Source organism: Alosa alosa, chromosome 4 (assembly GCF_017589495.1).
Source record: "Alosa alosa isolate M-15738 ecotype Scorff River chromosome 4, AALO_Geno_1.1, whole genome shotgun sequence".
Taxonomy (NCBI): domain Eukaryota; kingdom Metazoa; phylum Chordata; class Actinopteri; order Clupeiformes; family Clupeidae; genus Alosa; species Alosa alosa.
The window spans coordinates 23,441,502-23,457,693 of record NC_063192.1 but is presented as its reverse complement, the minus strand read 5'-3'; the positions used below and the strand labels follow the sequence as shown (position 1 = coordinate 23,457,693).

The window sequence follows — 16,192 nt, the reverse complement described above, 5'->3', positions numbered from 1 at the left end:
TGTGTGTGTGAATGTGTTTGTATTTATGCTTGAGTGTGTGTATGTGTGTGTGAGAGAGAGTGTGTGTATGTTTGTGTGTATGTGTATGTATGTGTGTGTGTGTGTGTGTGTGTGTGTGTGTGTGTGTGTGTGTGTGTGTGTGTGTGTGTGAATTTGTGTGTGTGTATATGTGTGTGTGTGTGTGTGTGTGTGTGTGTGTGTGTGTGTGTGTGTGTGTGTGTGTGTGTGCGTACGTGTGTGAATTTGTGTGTGTGTATATGTGTGTGTGTGTGTGCGTACGTGTGTGAATTTGTGTGTGTGTATATGTGTGTGTGTGTGTGTGTGAATGTGAATAGAAAAGAAAAAGGCCCAGGTCTTGTTAAAGTGGTCTTCCACATAAGCACACATGTATGGGTATGCATGACCACAATGGCTGCATGAAATAGGAAACCCCATAGCATACTGCTGTTTGTTCCAATACATCCAAGGGGTTCAGACTTGGAAATGTATGTCATGTGATCTAGGTCATTGGAAATGATTTAATATGTCAGGCGTGATTTCTTATCAAATCTGTATAAACTCCCCTTTAGGTTAGTCTACCAGCACCAGCAGAAGTTTTACTCTGAACATCCAACATAAGCACTTACTCCAACATTTTTCATTACAACCAGGACATGTTGGAATTGTATGGGCTATTATGAGGTAGCCTACTAAAGCAAGTCACCAAGTCCCATACGTATCGGTCAGTTGGTATGATTCACAATATCATTCATGCCAGTCCAAGTCATTACTCTTGGCATGTGGTTGACACAACATTCAAGCCATTGCTTTCGTGCATATATAACCTTTATATGATCTGAAACAAAATGTGCCAAGCGTAAATGACCAAATATTTCACTAATGAATCGTATTTCTCAAGTATGCGAGTTTAATTATCTTGTTTCTTCATCTCTATCATTTTCTGGGATATCAACATGTCCTAGTGTAGTCCTAATCAATATTGGCAATGGCTACCGATGTATTTGATTGCCCAGAGAACTTCCAGGTTAACCGCATGGCTATTGGTAAAAATGTGCCACTTTTGGTACTGTAAATGATTGTAATACAGTAATATCATGAATTCACAAAAAAGCCAATACAAATATACTCTGACAGTGAATTGATATAGGCTACCATAATGATATGGCTATCAGCAATACAGAGTTGTCAAAAATGAACTATTATCAATGGGGGAAAATAAACATAGGATAAGTGGTGTTTTCCAGTGAGCAGTGATGTGCTGTTTGTCAGACAACCACAGCAAATGACCACAACTATCTGAGGGAACTCCATCATTGCACATTACCTACCGTAGCCCCATATTCACAACAATAGGCCTACAACTCAGACATACAGTATACAGTACCTTGATGTGTTTCTATGTGTATGCTACAGTGATTTTGGTAAAGCCAGTGAAAAAAAAAATGCTATGAAATTGTGACACACCCAATGAAGACTACAGTAGGCTATGTACTTAAGAATGCACTATAGACTGTAGGGTCTTCTCAGAGCCCTGTGAACACCCAGCCAGACCTAAGACAAAATGGTGGACTGCATGTAGTCTTTTTTTAGCCTACTGAATGCCCCAGAGCCTTGGTGTTTTTTGTTGTTGTATTTTTTCTGTCTTATAGTTTCTTATATGAGTTTTGAATAAACTACTAAATCTATATGTTTTACTGAGACTGTGTGTGTGTATGTTTTACTAATAGGCTGACGTCCTTTCTCTATGGCACTAGAATTTGATTGTTCTCAAAGTTTTTAAAGTTTGGATGGATTGTTTTGAATTCAAAATTTAAAAAAAATGAAACTCTGTTTCTACCATGCCTTGACTGCAGTGGGTGCACAGTCTCTCTTTTCTGGGCAGCCAGGGTGGTTGGCAGTGTCTGCCTCTTTCAATCGCCAGATTGTGGTTTCTCAGTCTGTAGGCTACCTGTCAAGTTTTTTCTCTGTTTGATATTAGACACTGTGGACAGATAGTCTACCACAGTGTACTTTCTGTTTAGGGATAAATAACATTTCTATTTATATTTGGTCTTTTTGTTTGTTTCAGTCCAATAAGTAATTTTGTTTTTCTGCGTGTATTGTTGGTTAGGCTGAATTGTTTGAGCAAGGGTCAACCACTCTCTCTAGTGGTAGAACTGTGGCACTGATTCTCATCAAGCACTCCAATCATTTGCAGTACACGCGTGCGTAGTGGAAACTAGCTGCTGATGCAAGAAACACAAGGGTGCTCTCACAGGGACTGATCTGAAAACATTTTGGTGTAGAGACATTTGGAAACGAGCTGCAAACATGTCGGGAGACGAGGTGAGCTGTCGGATCGACTTTTACACATGACAATAATATGTCTCTGTTCAGATAATAACAAGCCTAGAACAGTTTTATTTGCTACTCACGGCAGCTAACATTATGACTTTCGGCCTCGAGCTAGCAAGGCTGCTATCTAGCTAGCTAGTTTAAAGCTACATGGGTTAGCTAGCTAGCAAGCTATCAAGTGTATTTTCTAGTCGGGGTGATATATTCCACTATGAATGTTCCGGCCTACTCGTTATGCCTGTGTTCGGAAATTAAAAGGTTTACTTAAGTTGAAAAGACAGCTACAAATCAAGGTAGTTTTTTCATCGGTGTCAGGCTTTCGCACGTGCCATGTCAGGAGCACAAATCAGCAACTTAGCTTGCTTGCCCCAGCACTAGTAGTAAATGAACGTTAGTGAAATGGCTAGCTAGCTGGAGTGTTAGCTAGCGTTAGTAGTATTGCCAGCAATCTTTTCGACATCCCTGGTGTTCCATTGCTTAAATGGTTGTTTACCCTTTCATTTATAGTTATCTTACACGTACTTGGCTTTAATGAAACCTGTCACAATTGTTCACATAAGCGCCATTAACGTGTCTTGAGGGGCTGTTCATCTGTCATGTAGTTTAACGTGATAGTAGTATGATTCCATAGGCAGGGCCGCTAATGTCAGATCATTGTGTCAAAAAGGTAGCTGCTAGGCCTAATACTACAATGACCCATTATCCAATGACTATCTAATGATGATCTTTTTTTTTGTCTAAAATTGCAGAGTATCGAGATACATTGCTCCTGCACTATTACAAGGGCTGTGTGGCTGCTTGCCCAAAATATTGTTTCTTGTTTAACGTTAGCGATCTCAGATTAGTCTCTCTGTTGCCATCGCCGACTTGACTGTCTTTTACTGTCAGTGTCTGCCTATTTCCTAACACTTATATCCCCTTTTCTATTGTTCTTCCTCTTCACAGATGATATTTGACCCCACCATGACTAAGAAGAAGAAGAAGAAGAAGAAGCCCTTCATGCTGGAAGAGGATGGTGGAGATGGAGTGACGGAGGAGTCACAGCCCGTGGAGCCCAAAGAGGTGGAACCGGAGGGGCAGGAGGAGAGGGATTTTGACGCTGATGAGGATGAAGGCAGAAAGAAAGGTGAGGCCAGGGACACACCTAAGTGTGTGCATAACAGTGTAATGTTCAGACCGCAGACTAAGGGGCGGTAGATTTCTGAGTATTCATGGCACACCTCAATATGATACTAAGGCAGAACATGAATTATATTTTCCTGGTGGTGTACATTTCACTAGCTGTGGTCTCTAACCATACTTGTTAGGGTTTCCGATCTAAGGCCCATTGTTAACAATGTGTTTTCCACATTGCTCTTGAAATCTGCAGAGCCGTCAGATGATCTGGATGACTTGAACTTCTTCAATCAGAAGAAAAAGAAGAAAAAACAAAAGAAAGTGTTTGGTGACGACATTGAGGAAGGCATAAAGGTCAGTAGTATTTTTATGCTAGTTTTACGCTATCCATAATGTAGCAGTTGACTGTTAAAGGTCTTGGGAATGAAATAGGCAGTGAATCAATATTACAGTAGTGAATTAATATCTACATTAAATGTTTAACTTTTTTTGTAATGTATATGTGATGGCGAACAGGACCTAAAAATAGAGAGTGAGATTTCAGAGCCAATGGAGGAGGATGACCTAGACCTTCTGCTGCCTACCAAGAAGAAAAAACCCAAGAAGGTGGACTTCCAGGACGACGGCGAGCTGCTGGAGAAGGATGAAGGTAGCCCTTCTGTTTGTTTCCTACAACTATGGGGCTACTGTGGCCTGTGTGTTCCCCCTACCTGTGGTGTTACTGTGGCCCAAGAGTTGAGTTTTTTTACCGCTGGAAAAGTTACATATTGCTGCCCCATCCTCATTTGTCCATCGTTCGAGTCCTTTTCAGTATGGGCAATAGAATGACTGTCCTTAAAGGTCAATTAGCGGATCTGGGTGAGACCCACCCACATATTAAATGTCATCTATGCAAAGCTTAGGGAGTTATTGTTATTGCACTGGATCTTCTCTGTTTGCCAAACGAATGCTTCACAATGTGAATAAGTTCCATGTTTGTAGACATGCCTAAACACCATGTTTTGAAACAGGCATACACATTTTGATTAATTAGATAAACAGTGCAGAAAACTGAAAATATTTAAGTGTTGTGATCATTTTCACTAGTTTGCTTTCACTGCAGTGTTCCCAAGACTTTATTGAAGTGTGATGCTTGTGTCATCCATAGTAGTATTATATTCTAATCCATGTTTTACATTATAGGAGAGGAAAGCGATTTTGAAAAATGTATTTAAGTAAAAGCACTCCACTAGATAGATTTTAATGATGAGAATGGTCTCAAACACAAAAGTGGATAAAGTGTCACGACTGCAATTTTTTAGCATGTTGAAAAAAGAACCCAGGAGTCAGGCCTTTGTGTTTGTCTGCAGCTCTAGATGATGATGATGGCAAGAACACAGACGGCATCACCTTTAGCTCAATCACAGGGCCTGCCTGGGCAGGGACGGAGAGAGACTACAGTTACGACGAGGTACGCTATGCTATGCTACATCATGACAATGCTTTGCTGTTGGATCCCGATAAGAGCTGATTCAAACAAGACTAGCCTCCATCCTAAATCCCATGCACGACTTCACAGTTGCCCTCCTCACCTTTGCCATTTTAGGGTTAAATCTGCCTGCTGTTCTGAGCTATTTTCCTAATGCCTCAATGTTTACCTGCCATTTGTGATCGATTTGTTTAGAATATTTTTAATGCACTTGATATGCAAACACACTTACATTTACAAATAAATAGTAAACTTCTTTATGGTTTTCTTCAGACATATTGTATTCATTTGTAATGTATATGCGTTTCCACTGGATAAAACAAGGGGAAATAAATATTTTGTATGCATCCCCAGTACGTGTGTAAACATTCCTCTTTTTCTGTCTCAGCTGCTGAACAGAGTCTTCAACATCATGAGGGAGAAGAACCCAGACATGGTGGCGGGAGAAAAGCGCAAGTTTGTCATGAAGCCTCCGCAGGTGGTGCGTGTGGGCACCAAGAAGACCTCCTTCGTCAACTTCACAGACATCTGCAAACTGTGAGTGTGTGCCTGTCAGTCACTGAGCTTCGTCCTCCATTGTATTCTGGAATGTCTTGGAATGCTCCGGAATAGAATGTTTAGGAGGATTAGTGCTGTGTTCAGTGCTTTCCAGTAGAGATGCACCGATATGGAATTTTAGGGCCGATAACGATAACTGATATTTATTGGTTTGTTGTGGCCGATACCGATACGATAACCGATAATATTACTCTTGAAAAAAAATTGTGAAAAGTGATTTGGGGAAAGCATTTAATAAGCATAATTTTTATTGCAGTAATTTTACCTACCACCAAATGATGGATGGACAGAACTCATAATAGTCCTCAATAGTACAGCAGTCAACATAACAGTAGCCTAGCCCTACAGTATGTGTGGCTCCTTTAAGTGAACCTGACGTCAGTGAATTGCGAGTGAGTGGCTAGAGAGTATGAATCGTTTTCATTTAGGACTAAACACTCATAAACGGCTCAGCTGGGAATAAACTACAGTATAGCGACCAAATCAGTTTGTGAGGGAACCTTAGGTTAAAGCCTGTGTTGCAGGTTAACCACCACTGTTGATTAATGGGTACATAAAGCACTCAATATATGTATATCATAAAAATGTCTCCAAATGGTGTTAAATGCCAGTTTTTGTTGTTTTTAGCATTTTTAGCGTTTTTTTTACGCAATTCGGTGATGACGTCACTTTGGGGACTACATGATCTGTGCTTCATTCATTTCAATGGACATCGCGGTTACACTTTCAACATAAAGTTTGTATATTTACACTTCGAATTTCGTCACAGCATTTATATCACAGCTACCCTATGATCTACCAATGGTAATAACGGTGCCTGATATCAATTTAGTAATTTTTCTGAATTTCGGGAGGTCTCGTTTTGGAGGGTATGTTTTACATTCATTCCTATGGGGAACGGTCGTGGTTACACTTTCAACATAAAGTTTGTATATTTACACCGAATTTCGTTACAGAATTTATATGACGACGACCCTATGGTCTAACAAAGATAACAATGTCTTCCGATTTTAGTTTAATGCAATTTTCTGAATTTGAGAGGCCTCGTTATGAGGCTACATAATGCACCTGTTCAGTTCAATGCATTATGCTTACGTTACGACACTTTTTTTTTTGTTACTGTCAGTGAACAGCACCGAGTGAAAGTCAACATTTTCTTTATATCTAGTGATAGTGATCATGTCGTTAGTTCAGATAAGTAGGCTACCGGGCAAACTTAGTCAGAAGATCAGAATAAAGCATCATGATAGCTAGCTATGGGCTAACCTTTTAGTCACACCTGTGAGAGCCACCCCAGTTGTTGCAAACTTAGCTTCTTGCCGCCGCGATTAGGCTGGTCATGTCTTCAGCATGAATATTTTTGATAACTACTGCTCGTGATTGATTGCCATTGACATCGTCAGGGTACGGCTTACCAAAGAGGGAGATAATATGGGCAAGTCGCAGTTTTGCAGGTGCTTGTGTGGGCTGTGCCGTCCCGATGGAAACTGTGGTGGAGAGCTGCAGTAACTAGGGAAGCGAGTGCATTTTGGCCGCTGGTCGAGGAGCTCCCCCGTGACCAGCATGACATGATCTAGCTATCTATCTACCTGTCTATATACATATCTAGGCTATCTATAGCCTATCTATTTATCCATAATCTGCGCTATCTACTGCTGAACAATTCCTTACTCGTCTCTCTTTACTCCTCTCTCGTTACTCTCAAGGGTGTCAAGGTGGGCTTTGGTCTGTAGCCTCCCCAAGGTGACGTAATGCAATGCATTGTGGGGGAAAGGAGAATCACTTCAAACGCTGTGAAATAGTACCTGCTTTTTCGTATTATATTCCGTTTTGTGATACCCAACAACATCAAATACAATGGATAACAGTTTAAATGTTTATTACCAACAAGCAAATTGTGCAAAGTCGTTGGAAAATGAACCCTGCAACACGGCCTTCAAGTTTCATATGCGGGTAACTGAATAAAGCTGCAACTCCTCAGACTGTATCTTATGTCCGTCTACTCTGTTGCGCACAACCTGCTGCAGCAGAAATGAAAGGGGTTATAGCCCCGAAGGTTTTAATAACTTATTATGATCTGTCTGGAACTGAAGCAGGAATGGTTAGCATATTTCTAGGTAATAATACAAAACCCAAGCTAAAGTAATGCAAATATAATACTAAAACACAACTTAGAACTAGGCCTACTTATGTACTTTCGTCCCACTAACGAAGTTTGTTTATTTGTTTCCCGACCAGCCGGTAAAGTGCAAACACATCAGCACAAGACGACTCTAGATAGGGCTGAGCTCCGCTCTGGTAAGGTTAAATGGCGGATCATTCACGAGAGGATTTTGAGATGCACAGATTCACAAATGAACGCATATCCACATATTTTGTTAGAGTAGTGAAATACATTCACACCGCTGACATTATATTGAGGGAAAAAGTATAGCCAACCAAGCTCAAGTAGCTCAGTGTAGCCAGACGGACCTTACGTGAGGCCTAAATTAGGACTTTAAAAATATCGGTATAAAATTATCGGCCAGAATTCTGTTATCGGACCGATAATAATATTTTCATTTTTTCACTTATCGGCCAATAATATATCGGCCGCCGATATATCGTGCGTCCCTACTTTCCAGGGATCCGAGAGGTGATATGCTTGATGTCCACCCTAGCAGAAGAGTATTGATCAGTGCCAGAAATTGGTGTTGGATTTCAGGTGTTAGTACACCACAGAGCCTTTTTTAAAGACCTTCAGGTGATGTTTGGTGTATTCACTCCTCAGACTGTATCATAGCTTCACTCATAACATCACTCATAGCTTTAGGTATGCACCAACACCAGAGGAGTCAAAACTAACTGTCAGTAGCCAGCCTCAAATGCCCTAGTTATCTGTTTTTATGCCTTAGTGAGTTCTGAAGATGAAAGTGTGCATATAAGCATTGTTGTCTAACTCCCAGTAATTTATTATTCTTCAACTCTGTTATAGTGATGGTAATCGACCCCATTAAAAGGGTGCTTGTGTGTCCTGAAGTATCTGGTAGTGCATAGGAGGACATCAGCCTTAATTGGACGAGAGAAGTAGTTATCCGGGGGCATAGCAGTTTCCCCAACTCTCAGCAGGGGAAAAATATATTTTGGTCTTTGGATAAGATTAGTTCAGCTGCAGTCTCAGTAAATTAGGCTATGCATAGATTCCAGTATCTTTCATTTACCCCCCTCACATGTTGACATGAATTATTTTAAGGCACCCTCCTGCATAGGGGTGTCACGATTCTCCAAATCCTCGATTCAATTTAATTTTTGATTTTAAAGTCACTATTCTGTTTCGGGGGGCTTTTATTTTGAAACCCTTCCAACCGCAAGATTGTAAACAGAACAAACATTAAACAGAGACGTGAACATAGTGAAATGAAACGCAGAATGATAATTTGATTGTTTCAGCACAGTCCGACGAGTACTTATCAATGTGCATTTTAAGCCTTGAAGTAATTTTGGACCGTAACTAGTCATCTTTTCAGTTGCTAAGTTGAGTAGGCTAAGTTAGTGTTATTTGACGTGAATGAACAACAAAATACTTCCACACCGGTGATTTTCAGAGTAGTAAGAGGGGCTTTGATTTCGGTCGGTTGATGTGTATTTTTTAACTGGCTGCAGCCTAAAATTAGAGTGTTGACCGCAGTTCATCACGTGTGTGTGTGTGAAATCGTGACACCCCTACTCCTGCACCATCTTTTTGGTCACTATGATATGATTCTTTCATACAGTATGGATACTTTCATAGATATACTGTATGTATGTAGGTGCAGGGACATCTATAATTAGTATGTATTCTGACTACAGGTACTCTTTATTCTTTGTGTTAACATAGTTGATCGTTTCAATTTTTGTTATGTAGGTTGCATCGTCAGCCTAAACATCTACTGGCCTTCTTATTGGCTGAGCTTGGTACAAGGTAATGAACCTTTTTATTATTATTTTATTGAATTTTGGAAAATATTACTGAGGGGTAGATGCAAAGATGCAAGAGAATTTACAGATACATTTGTCTTTCTTTTCCAGCGGCTCCATTGACGGAAATAACCAGCTTGTGATCAAGGGAAGATTTCAACAAAAACAGATAGAGAATGTCCTGAGAAGATATATAAGTACGTATGATGGTGTAATGTCCTGAGAAGATCAATAAGTATGTATGGTAGTGTAATGTCCTGAGAAGATATATAAGTACGTATGCTGGTGTAACAGTAGCCTGCTGGTACGTAGCTGTGCAGTATGTATGTTGTGTAAACCTCCCTCCCAACGCCTTAAGAGTCGTGCTAGTGAACAAGCTAGCAGCTTGGACTTTTAGCTCAATTGCTAGCACGCTCAACTTCCCGATGCCGAGGTGCTGCTTTTTGCTGGTTTGAGTCCGGGTGACTGCAGGACTGAGCCATGCTGTAAACACAGTGCAGGTTGCACTAACTGTATGTAAGTGAGTGTGTATGAGTGAGGAATATTACCCTGATGAAATTGCTGCTGAGCCTTCACCAAGTACAGTGTTTATCGTCATACACATGACTGGTGGAAGTCCTCCATATCAAGGGCATTAGTGTACAAAGTTTCTGGTGTTACTCATTGCGGTTCTACCAGGTTATTTTAGGTTTGTGTTGCATGTCCCCAGAAGCATAGCCTGACAAGCTAAAAATGTAGGGTCTGGGCACTCACCGTTGGCAGTGCTCAGTCCGAGGGGCGGGATAATCGGTTGTCTTTCAAATTCCCTCTGCACGCAATAGGACAGCGCAACAACTCATGAGTCCCATGTGTTTTCCCACCAGCGGAGCTAGATGACTAGTTCAAACATTTGCCAATTTTAAAAAAGTTTGACTTGTCACACTGTTCGCCAACAGCAACATCCATCTTCTTTGTTTTCAAATAGCAGGAAATTCAAGCCAAACCGTTGCAACTCTGCCATCAATCATTATGTTAAGCCCGCCTAACGTCTCTATACACAATGTGATTGGCCCTATCGAAGTTTCATTTTTCCAGCTCGCAAACCAATGGAGAGTTGCTAGACTAGCCCGGGCAGCAAATTACATTTGCTGCCACTAGGGTGCGTCTAGATTTCTAGGCTACCAGAAGCATGGTTGATTTTAATTTCAGATTTACACAGGAGAGGTGCTAAATTCCTAGTGCTATAGGTAGGGGATTTTCTCACAGCAGCCAATCAACAACCAATCGTATCTACCACAAAATTTTGGATTTTTACAAAATCACCAACAAAACAAAATAGATTGTGACCATATCCATGGTGTTGTCTTTCTTTGTTTCAGTTTATATTTACATTTATTCATTTAGCAGACGTTTTTATCCACTTACAGTTTCATTCAGTCATGCTCTTTCTCGCTCTCCATTTTTCAGAGGAATACGTCACCTGTCACACGTGTCGCTCTCCAGACACCATTCTACAGAAGGACACACGTTTGTATTTCCTGCAGTGCGAGACGTGTCATTCTCGCTGCTCTGTCGCTAGCATCAAGACCGGCTTCCAGGCTGTCACCGGAAAGAGGGCTCAGCTTCGTGCCAAAGCCAACTAATGAGAAGGGGCGGCTGCATTCTGCCCCTTCTAATCTCCCCCCAACCCCCTCCTCCAGGCCAACTTACAGGGGAGCCACTGATAGCCCACTGCTGCCCAAATTTGACTACATCAAAACTGGGCAGATTTCTTACCATGAGAGGGCATGGACTTCTTGGGTATCATGTGAGAGAGGTCTTTGATGTTTTGTTTTTTTTTGGGGGTTGTTGATGTGATGCTATAGGTATATACTCCATTTTCTTTCCCCAACCCCCAACGTTTTTCAGATGAGCAGGACAGGAGCCCAAGGGCCTATGTGCAGAGGCCCTGTGAGGCAGGGGGCCTGTAAGCGCCAGCCCTGGTACTGAGGTGGTCCTCACCATATCTCAACTCCCTCTGGTCTTAAACCAGACCCTCCACTCTTCAGTTTAGCCAGCATATCAAGTGCTCTTGGTTAAAGCAGAAAATAATTCAGAACTTATTGAGCCCAACCCCTAATATAAGATGTTTGGTCTAATCATGTATGGTTCTACCACTTGGCAGTGCTCTCAGGGAAGATAGCAGCAGTCCTGTGTAGTTCCATTCATTCACAAGCTCTAGGGAGTTGCCTCAAAGCTTTGGAGAGCTCGGTGTGTGTAGACACTTGGTGGACTCGTATCATGGAAAATGAGCTGTGGAAGCTTAATTTGACATTTTCAAACTTGCTGTCTAATATCAGTATTGGTGAAGGACAAGAGAATTGTGTGTACTGCTGTCATGTGCAAGGGCTGTTTGCCTCACGGGGTAGGCGTTGGACAATTTTTAAGCAACCTCTGTATGCTTTTCAACAGAATTGTGATCTCTTTTTCAGAAAGTCATTTAGTTATGGCCCATAAGAAACAGCAGAATGTGGCATCCACTTTTAACACAGAGCAGCAGATGTGAAGATTTGAGTGTTTTGGAATAAAATGTTGAATGAAGATAATAGCTGTTCCAAAGTCTTTTCTTATTATTTTAATTGACCGCCTGACATCTCAATATTATATCCATTTGAAAATGAAATTTGCAACCCTAATACTCCTGCGATTAAAGGATTTGTGACCATGTTCTTCGAAAATATGTGTTTTGTAAAGGATATTTAATTTCTTAGACTATTAGGAAGAACTGAGTAGTTTTTCTCCGTGTAGGTCGGATGTAGGGTTGTTACGTCAAATTGGCCACGTGACAGTCTCTCAATCGGTGAACAGAAACATGGCGGCACTACGGCTTGCCGTGTCCTCAAGTGCCGGTAGGACTTTCCTCAACGCCAAGAACATTGTCGGTGTGTCTAAGGTAAGATAAGAAGTAATTAGACATACTGTTGCCAACGAGAAAGTGCTGAACTCGTAAAACAATCAGAAGTTATAATTAATAAGGTATTAACTTAGGCAAGGTCACAGCCTAGCATGTCCGTTTGCTGGCATTACCTTTGACAACGGCATTCCCACTAGCGTAGCTAGCTGACTCCAAGTGAGGAAGACCTCAACGTTATTGGACAAAGCCTGTTGATTATATTGGTGTGTGATATGATATTTTGCGAAGTATAGAAACCTTAAGTGTTTCACCTTGAACGTATGAGATGTGACGCAGCCCGGCTTATGAAACAGTTATTGAAAGAAGTGTATTTTTCTGACAGACTGTCCCTGGTTCTTAAACTTTGTTCGAGATGCTAGCTAGCCACTGAGGCTAAATTATATGGACTCAATTTAGCATTCTATGTTTAGGCAGCTTAGCTGGTCAGTCCACGGTTAGAGCCTGTGCTAACGTTACCCCAGTTGACCTCTCAACAGTTTCTTAACCTTGCATCGTGCAATCTAGAGGTTTCGGACATTCAAACGATCCACTGTTACATGCTGCTTTTTGTACATGAAATGATAGTCCGAACCATCTCTTGGTTCCACTGTTATATCCAACGGCGGTGAACACTCTTTAACAGTCGTTTATAAATTCTTCCCTTACTCAGGCCAACATGTCCTTTGGCACACTGACCAGAGGAAAGAAAGCAGCCCTCTCAACACTTGGGGTGCTGGCGGCAGGAGGTGCTGGTCTGGTTCTGGCACTTCATCAGTCTGTCAAGGCATCAGACTTGGAACTGCATCCCCCAAGTTATCCCTGGAGTCACAGCGGCTTGGTGTCTTCACTTGACCATGCCAGGTGTGTGTAGTTATAGTATTCAGTTATGTTTTTGTTTTGTTATGAAGGTCTTGTCTTTCACAAGAAGTTGTCTGTACATTTTTTTTTTTTGTACAGACAGCTTCTTGTAAAAGACAAGACCTTCATAGAATAATTTCTCAGAACCCCTTTTTGTCTCCTGTTATACAATTTAGTCTTTTTTCTCTCTCTTTGTATTGCACAGTGTTCGCAGAGGGTACCAAGTGTACAAGCAGGTGTGCTCAGCCTGCCATAGCATGGAGTACCTTGCTTTCCGTAATCTGGTGGGAGTGTCTCACACAGAGGCCGAGGTCAAAGTATTGGCTGAGGAGGTACGTCTGAACTTCCACCACCTCTTCCCCAGCTTGCACTTGATATACACCAAATACTCTAAGCTAGTTTGTGTAAACAATAGCAGAATTATTCTGCTTAAGGATCATGTCCTTTCAGTAACTAACTGTGTCACCACGAACTGTGTCTCCCATTGTAGATTGAGGTCGTGGATGGTCCTGATGACACCGGAGAGATGTTCACCCGTCCAGGGAAGCTGTCTGACTATTTTCCCAAACCATATGCCAACCCAGAGGCAGCACGCGCAGCCAATAATGGAGCTCTGCCCCCTGACCTCAGCTACATTGTCAATGCCAGGTACAGGAAGCAGACACAATTCCACTGCTCTGTCTTGAGTTTCTCTTTTCAATAAAACTTTGGCTGCCAATACAAAAATAAAAGCAAATTTATATATGTATCGCATTTCCCAATTAACTTACAAGAGATATCCGTATGAAAGAGCTGTTGGTTATGTTGCAGTTTAACTGAGACACATTATATATGTAATGGTGTGTATGGTGAAGTGATGACTGATGGATCACCTTGTGGTTTGGTTCCAGGCATGGTGGGGAAGACTATGTGTTTTCTCTGCTAACGGGGTACTGTGATCCCCCTGGTGGGGTGGACGTGAGGGAGGGTCTCTACTACAACCCCTACTTCCCTGGCCAGGCTATTGGCATGGCTCCCCCAATATACAATGAAGTGCTAGAGTACGATGATGGTGAGTTTTTTTTGTGTGTGTGTTTATGTATGTATGTAAAATTAAGTGCTAGAGTATGAGTGGTGAGTTTTTTGTGTGTGTGTGTACACAATGAAGTGTTAGAGTAAGATGATAGTGAGTTGTGTGTATGTAAAATTAAGTGCTAGAGTATGAGGATGGTGAGTTTCTTTTTTTGTCTGTGTGTTTGTGTGTGTACACAATGAAGTGCTAGAGTACGATGATGGTAAGTTTTGTGTGTGTGTGTGTACAATGAAGTGCTAGAGTATGAGGATGGTGAGTTACATGTCTATTGGAACAGTAAGGGTGGTAATCATCAATTTGCTGTGAATATCTGTGGACTACGTACATGGTGAGGGTTGGCTACTCTTGGTTCAAAGCCATAGGCAAAATAAGTGTTTTAGCCTAGGAGTTCATAGAATGGATGGCCAATTGACCATAGACCATTGTAAAAGTATGGCTTCCAACAGTGGTAATACTAAGAATAGTGTCGTAAAACATCTTATCGCTTTGAACCAATTTATTTATTTAGCTTATGCATAGATGTGTAGAGTGTTTTCTGACCAGTGTTGCTCCTTGTCTCCAAAGGCACTCCAGCCACCATGAGCCAGGTAGCCAAAGACGTGTGCACCTTCCTGCGCTGGGCTGCAGAGCCAGAGCACGACCAGCGCAAGCGCATGGGACTTAAGGTGAACTCTCCCACAGCGTCTGCCTCCTTGGCATTGCTTTGTTTGTCATAGCCCATCCCTGCCATAGTGTTACTTATCAGGGGTGCTTTTCCCAAAACCATAGTATCTAACCTGTTAGCAACTTAGTTGATTGGCAATGGGAATTTGCATTGCAACCAACAAAGTTGCTAACTTAGACTTAGTAAGTAACTTAGTTAGCAACTATGGTTTTGGGAAACACGCCCCAGTTGAACTTGGTCAGCCAAGTGACATTGTAGGGGATTTTGTCAAGGCTGTTTCTGTTTGTTAGCTGGGAAGATTGCTGTGGCAGAGCCAAGGGTATAAGTTCTATTGCCATGGAATGTAATGTATATAATGCTGATACAGAAAGAAATATGTCTCTTGTTAATGAGGATTGGTTGCACGATGTAATTCTGTTATTTTCTGAGGCCGAGATTCAAATGTATATCATGTAAACAAGCAATAATACTATCTTACAACAATAAGATATACGAACGTAGCATTTTTATTTTGTGGATTTACAAACCATCTTCCAGTCTGGAAGCTGTAATTGACAGTTTCCACTTCTACACCATATTGAAGGTATTAAGAGTGTATTTGGGTTAGTTTAGGCTGTTTTCCCATCAAAAATATTGGTAAATATTGGTAAATTCTTCCACTAATTCATTCTGTATGTCTCTCTCCTCAGCTTTTGATGGGCGCTGCCATTTTCATTCCATTGGTTTATTACATGAAGAGGCACAGGTGGTCTGTGCTGAAGAGTAGGAAGATCGCTTACAGACCTCCCAAATAAAACATATTTTCCACTTAAAACTGAACCTGAACTTTGAAAATGACTGATGCACCCATGATGTCAAGTCCCTTGACCAACGTTGATCATACAGCCTGAATGCCTTTGGTTTATTTTTTTATTACAGACAGAAACTGATCAGAGGTAATCATACATTTTATATTTATTGTGCTTTCTTCAATATGGCAAGAAGGCTTTTTGCTGTCAGGTCGAATGCATAGGAGCACACTGTATGCCCACTGTATAACAACTGGCTGTCATAATAAACACATGTTTCACTGTTTCCTTCTACATTCTCTGTCTTTTTGATAGTCTTTGGTGCTCTGCTTACTGTAAACACGAAAACCCAGTCGATTTGTAATGTTTTTGCCATTAAGCACAATGTATCCATCTTTCATATGCTCAGTGAAACAACTGAAAGGAAGCGGAAGTGTCAATTAAACGGAAGTGGTACTGCCCAGAAGAACAAGCCGAGGAGCGAGAC

The 16,192-nt window shown here is 41.3% G+C and overlaps 2 protein-coding genes across 2 annotated transcripts; both read left to right on the top strand.

The window, feature by feature from the left end:
- Positions 1–2,173: 2,173 nt before the first annotated feature.
- On the top strand, positions 2,174–11,976 carry LOC125293545 (eukaryotic translation initiation factor 2 subunit 2-like). Its single transcript, XM_048241508.1, has 9 exons — positions 2,174–2,325; positions 3,280–3,460; positions 3,704–3,804; positions 3,967–4,099; positions 4,800–4,900; positions 5,307–5,455; positions 9,360–9,416; positions 9,524–9,609; positions 10,859–11,976. Exons 1-9 carry the CDS (start codon positions 2,311–2,313, stop codon positions 11,032–11,034), a joined length of 999 nt encoding a protein of 332 aa, XP_048097465.1. The 5' UTR covers positions 2,174–2,310; the 3' UTR covers positions 11,035–11,976.
- A 211-nt stretch (positions 11,977–12,187) lies between these two features.
- On the top strand, positions 12,188–15,999 carry LOC125293546 (cytochrome c1, heme protein, mitochondrial-like). The gene is made up of 7 exons (XM_048241510.1): positions 12,188–12,323; positions 12,994–13,184; positions 13,387–13,513; positions 13,672–13,829; positions 14,072–14,232; positions 14,818–14,918; positions 15,607–15,999. The coding sequence occupies exons 1-7, from the start codon at positions 12,243–12,245 to the stop codon at positions 15,709–15,711; spliced, it is 924 nt and encodes a 307-aa protein (XP_048097467.1). The 5' UTR covers positions 12,188–12,242; the 3' UTR covers positions 15,712–15,999.
- The last annotated feature ends 193 nt before the right edge of the window (positions 16,000–16,192 follow it).

What these genes read in the sequence shown, in the direction of transcription:
- LOC125293545 (XM_048241508.1), top strand. An exon ending in GAGACTACAGTTACGACGAG is followed by an intron (nt 4,901 to 5,306) that starts GTACGCTATGCT and finishes TTTCTGTCTCAG; the next exon opens with CTGCTGAACAGAGTCTTCAA. An exon ending in TTGGCTGAGCTTGGTACAAG is followed by an intron (nt 9,417 to 9,523) that starts GTAATGAACCTT and finishes TTTCTTTTCCAG; the next exon opens with CGGCTCCATTGACGGAAATA.
- LOC125293546 (XM_048241510.1), top strand. Translation starts at nt 12,243, where the DNA reads ATGGCGGCACTACGGCTTGCCGTGTCCTCAAGTGCCGGTAGGACTTTC. An exon ending in ACATTGTCGGTGTGTCTAAG is followed by an intron (nt 12,324 to 12,993) that starts GTAAGATAAGAA and finishes TCCCTTACTCAG; the next exon opens with GCCAACATGTCCTTTGGCAC. An exon ending in GCAAGCGCATGGGACTTAAG is followed by an intron (nt 14,919 to 15,606) that starts GTGAACTCTCCC and finishes CTCTCTCCTCAG; the next exon opens with CTTTTGATGGGCGCTGCCAT.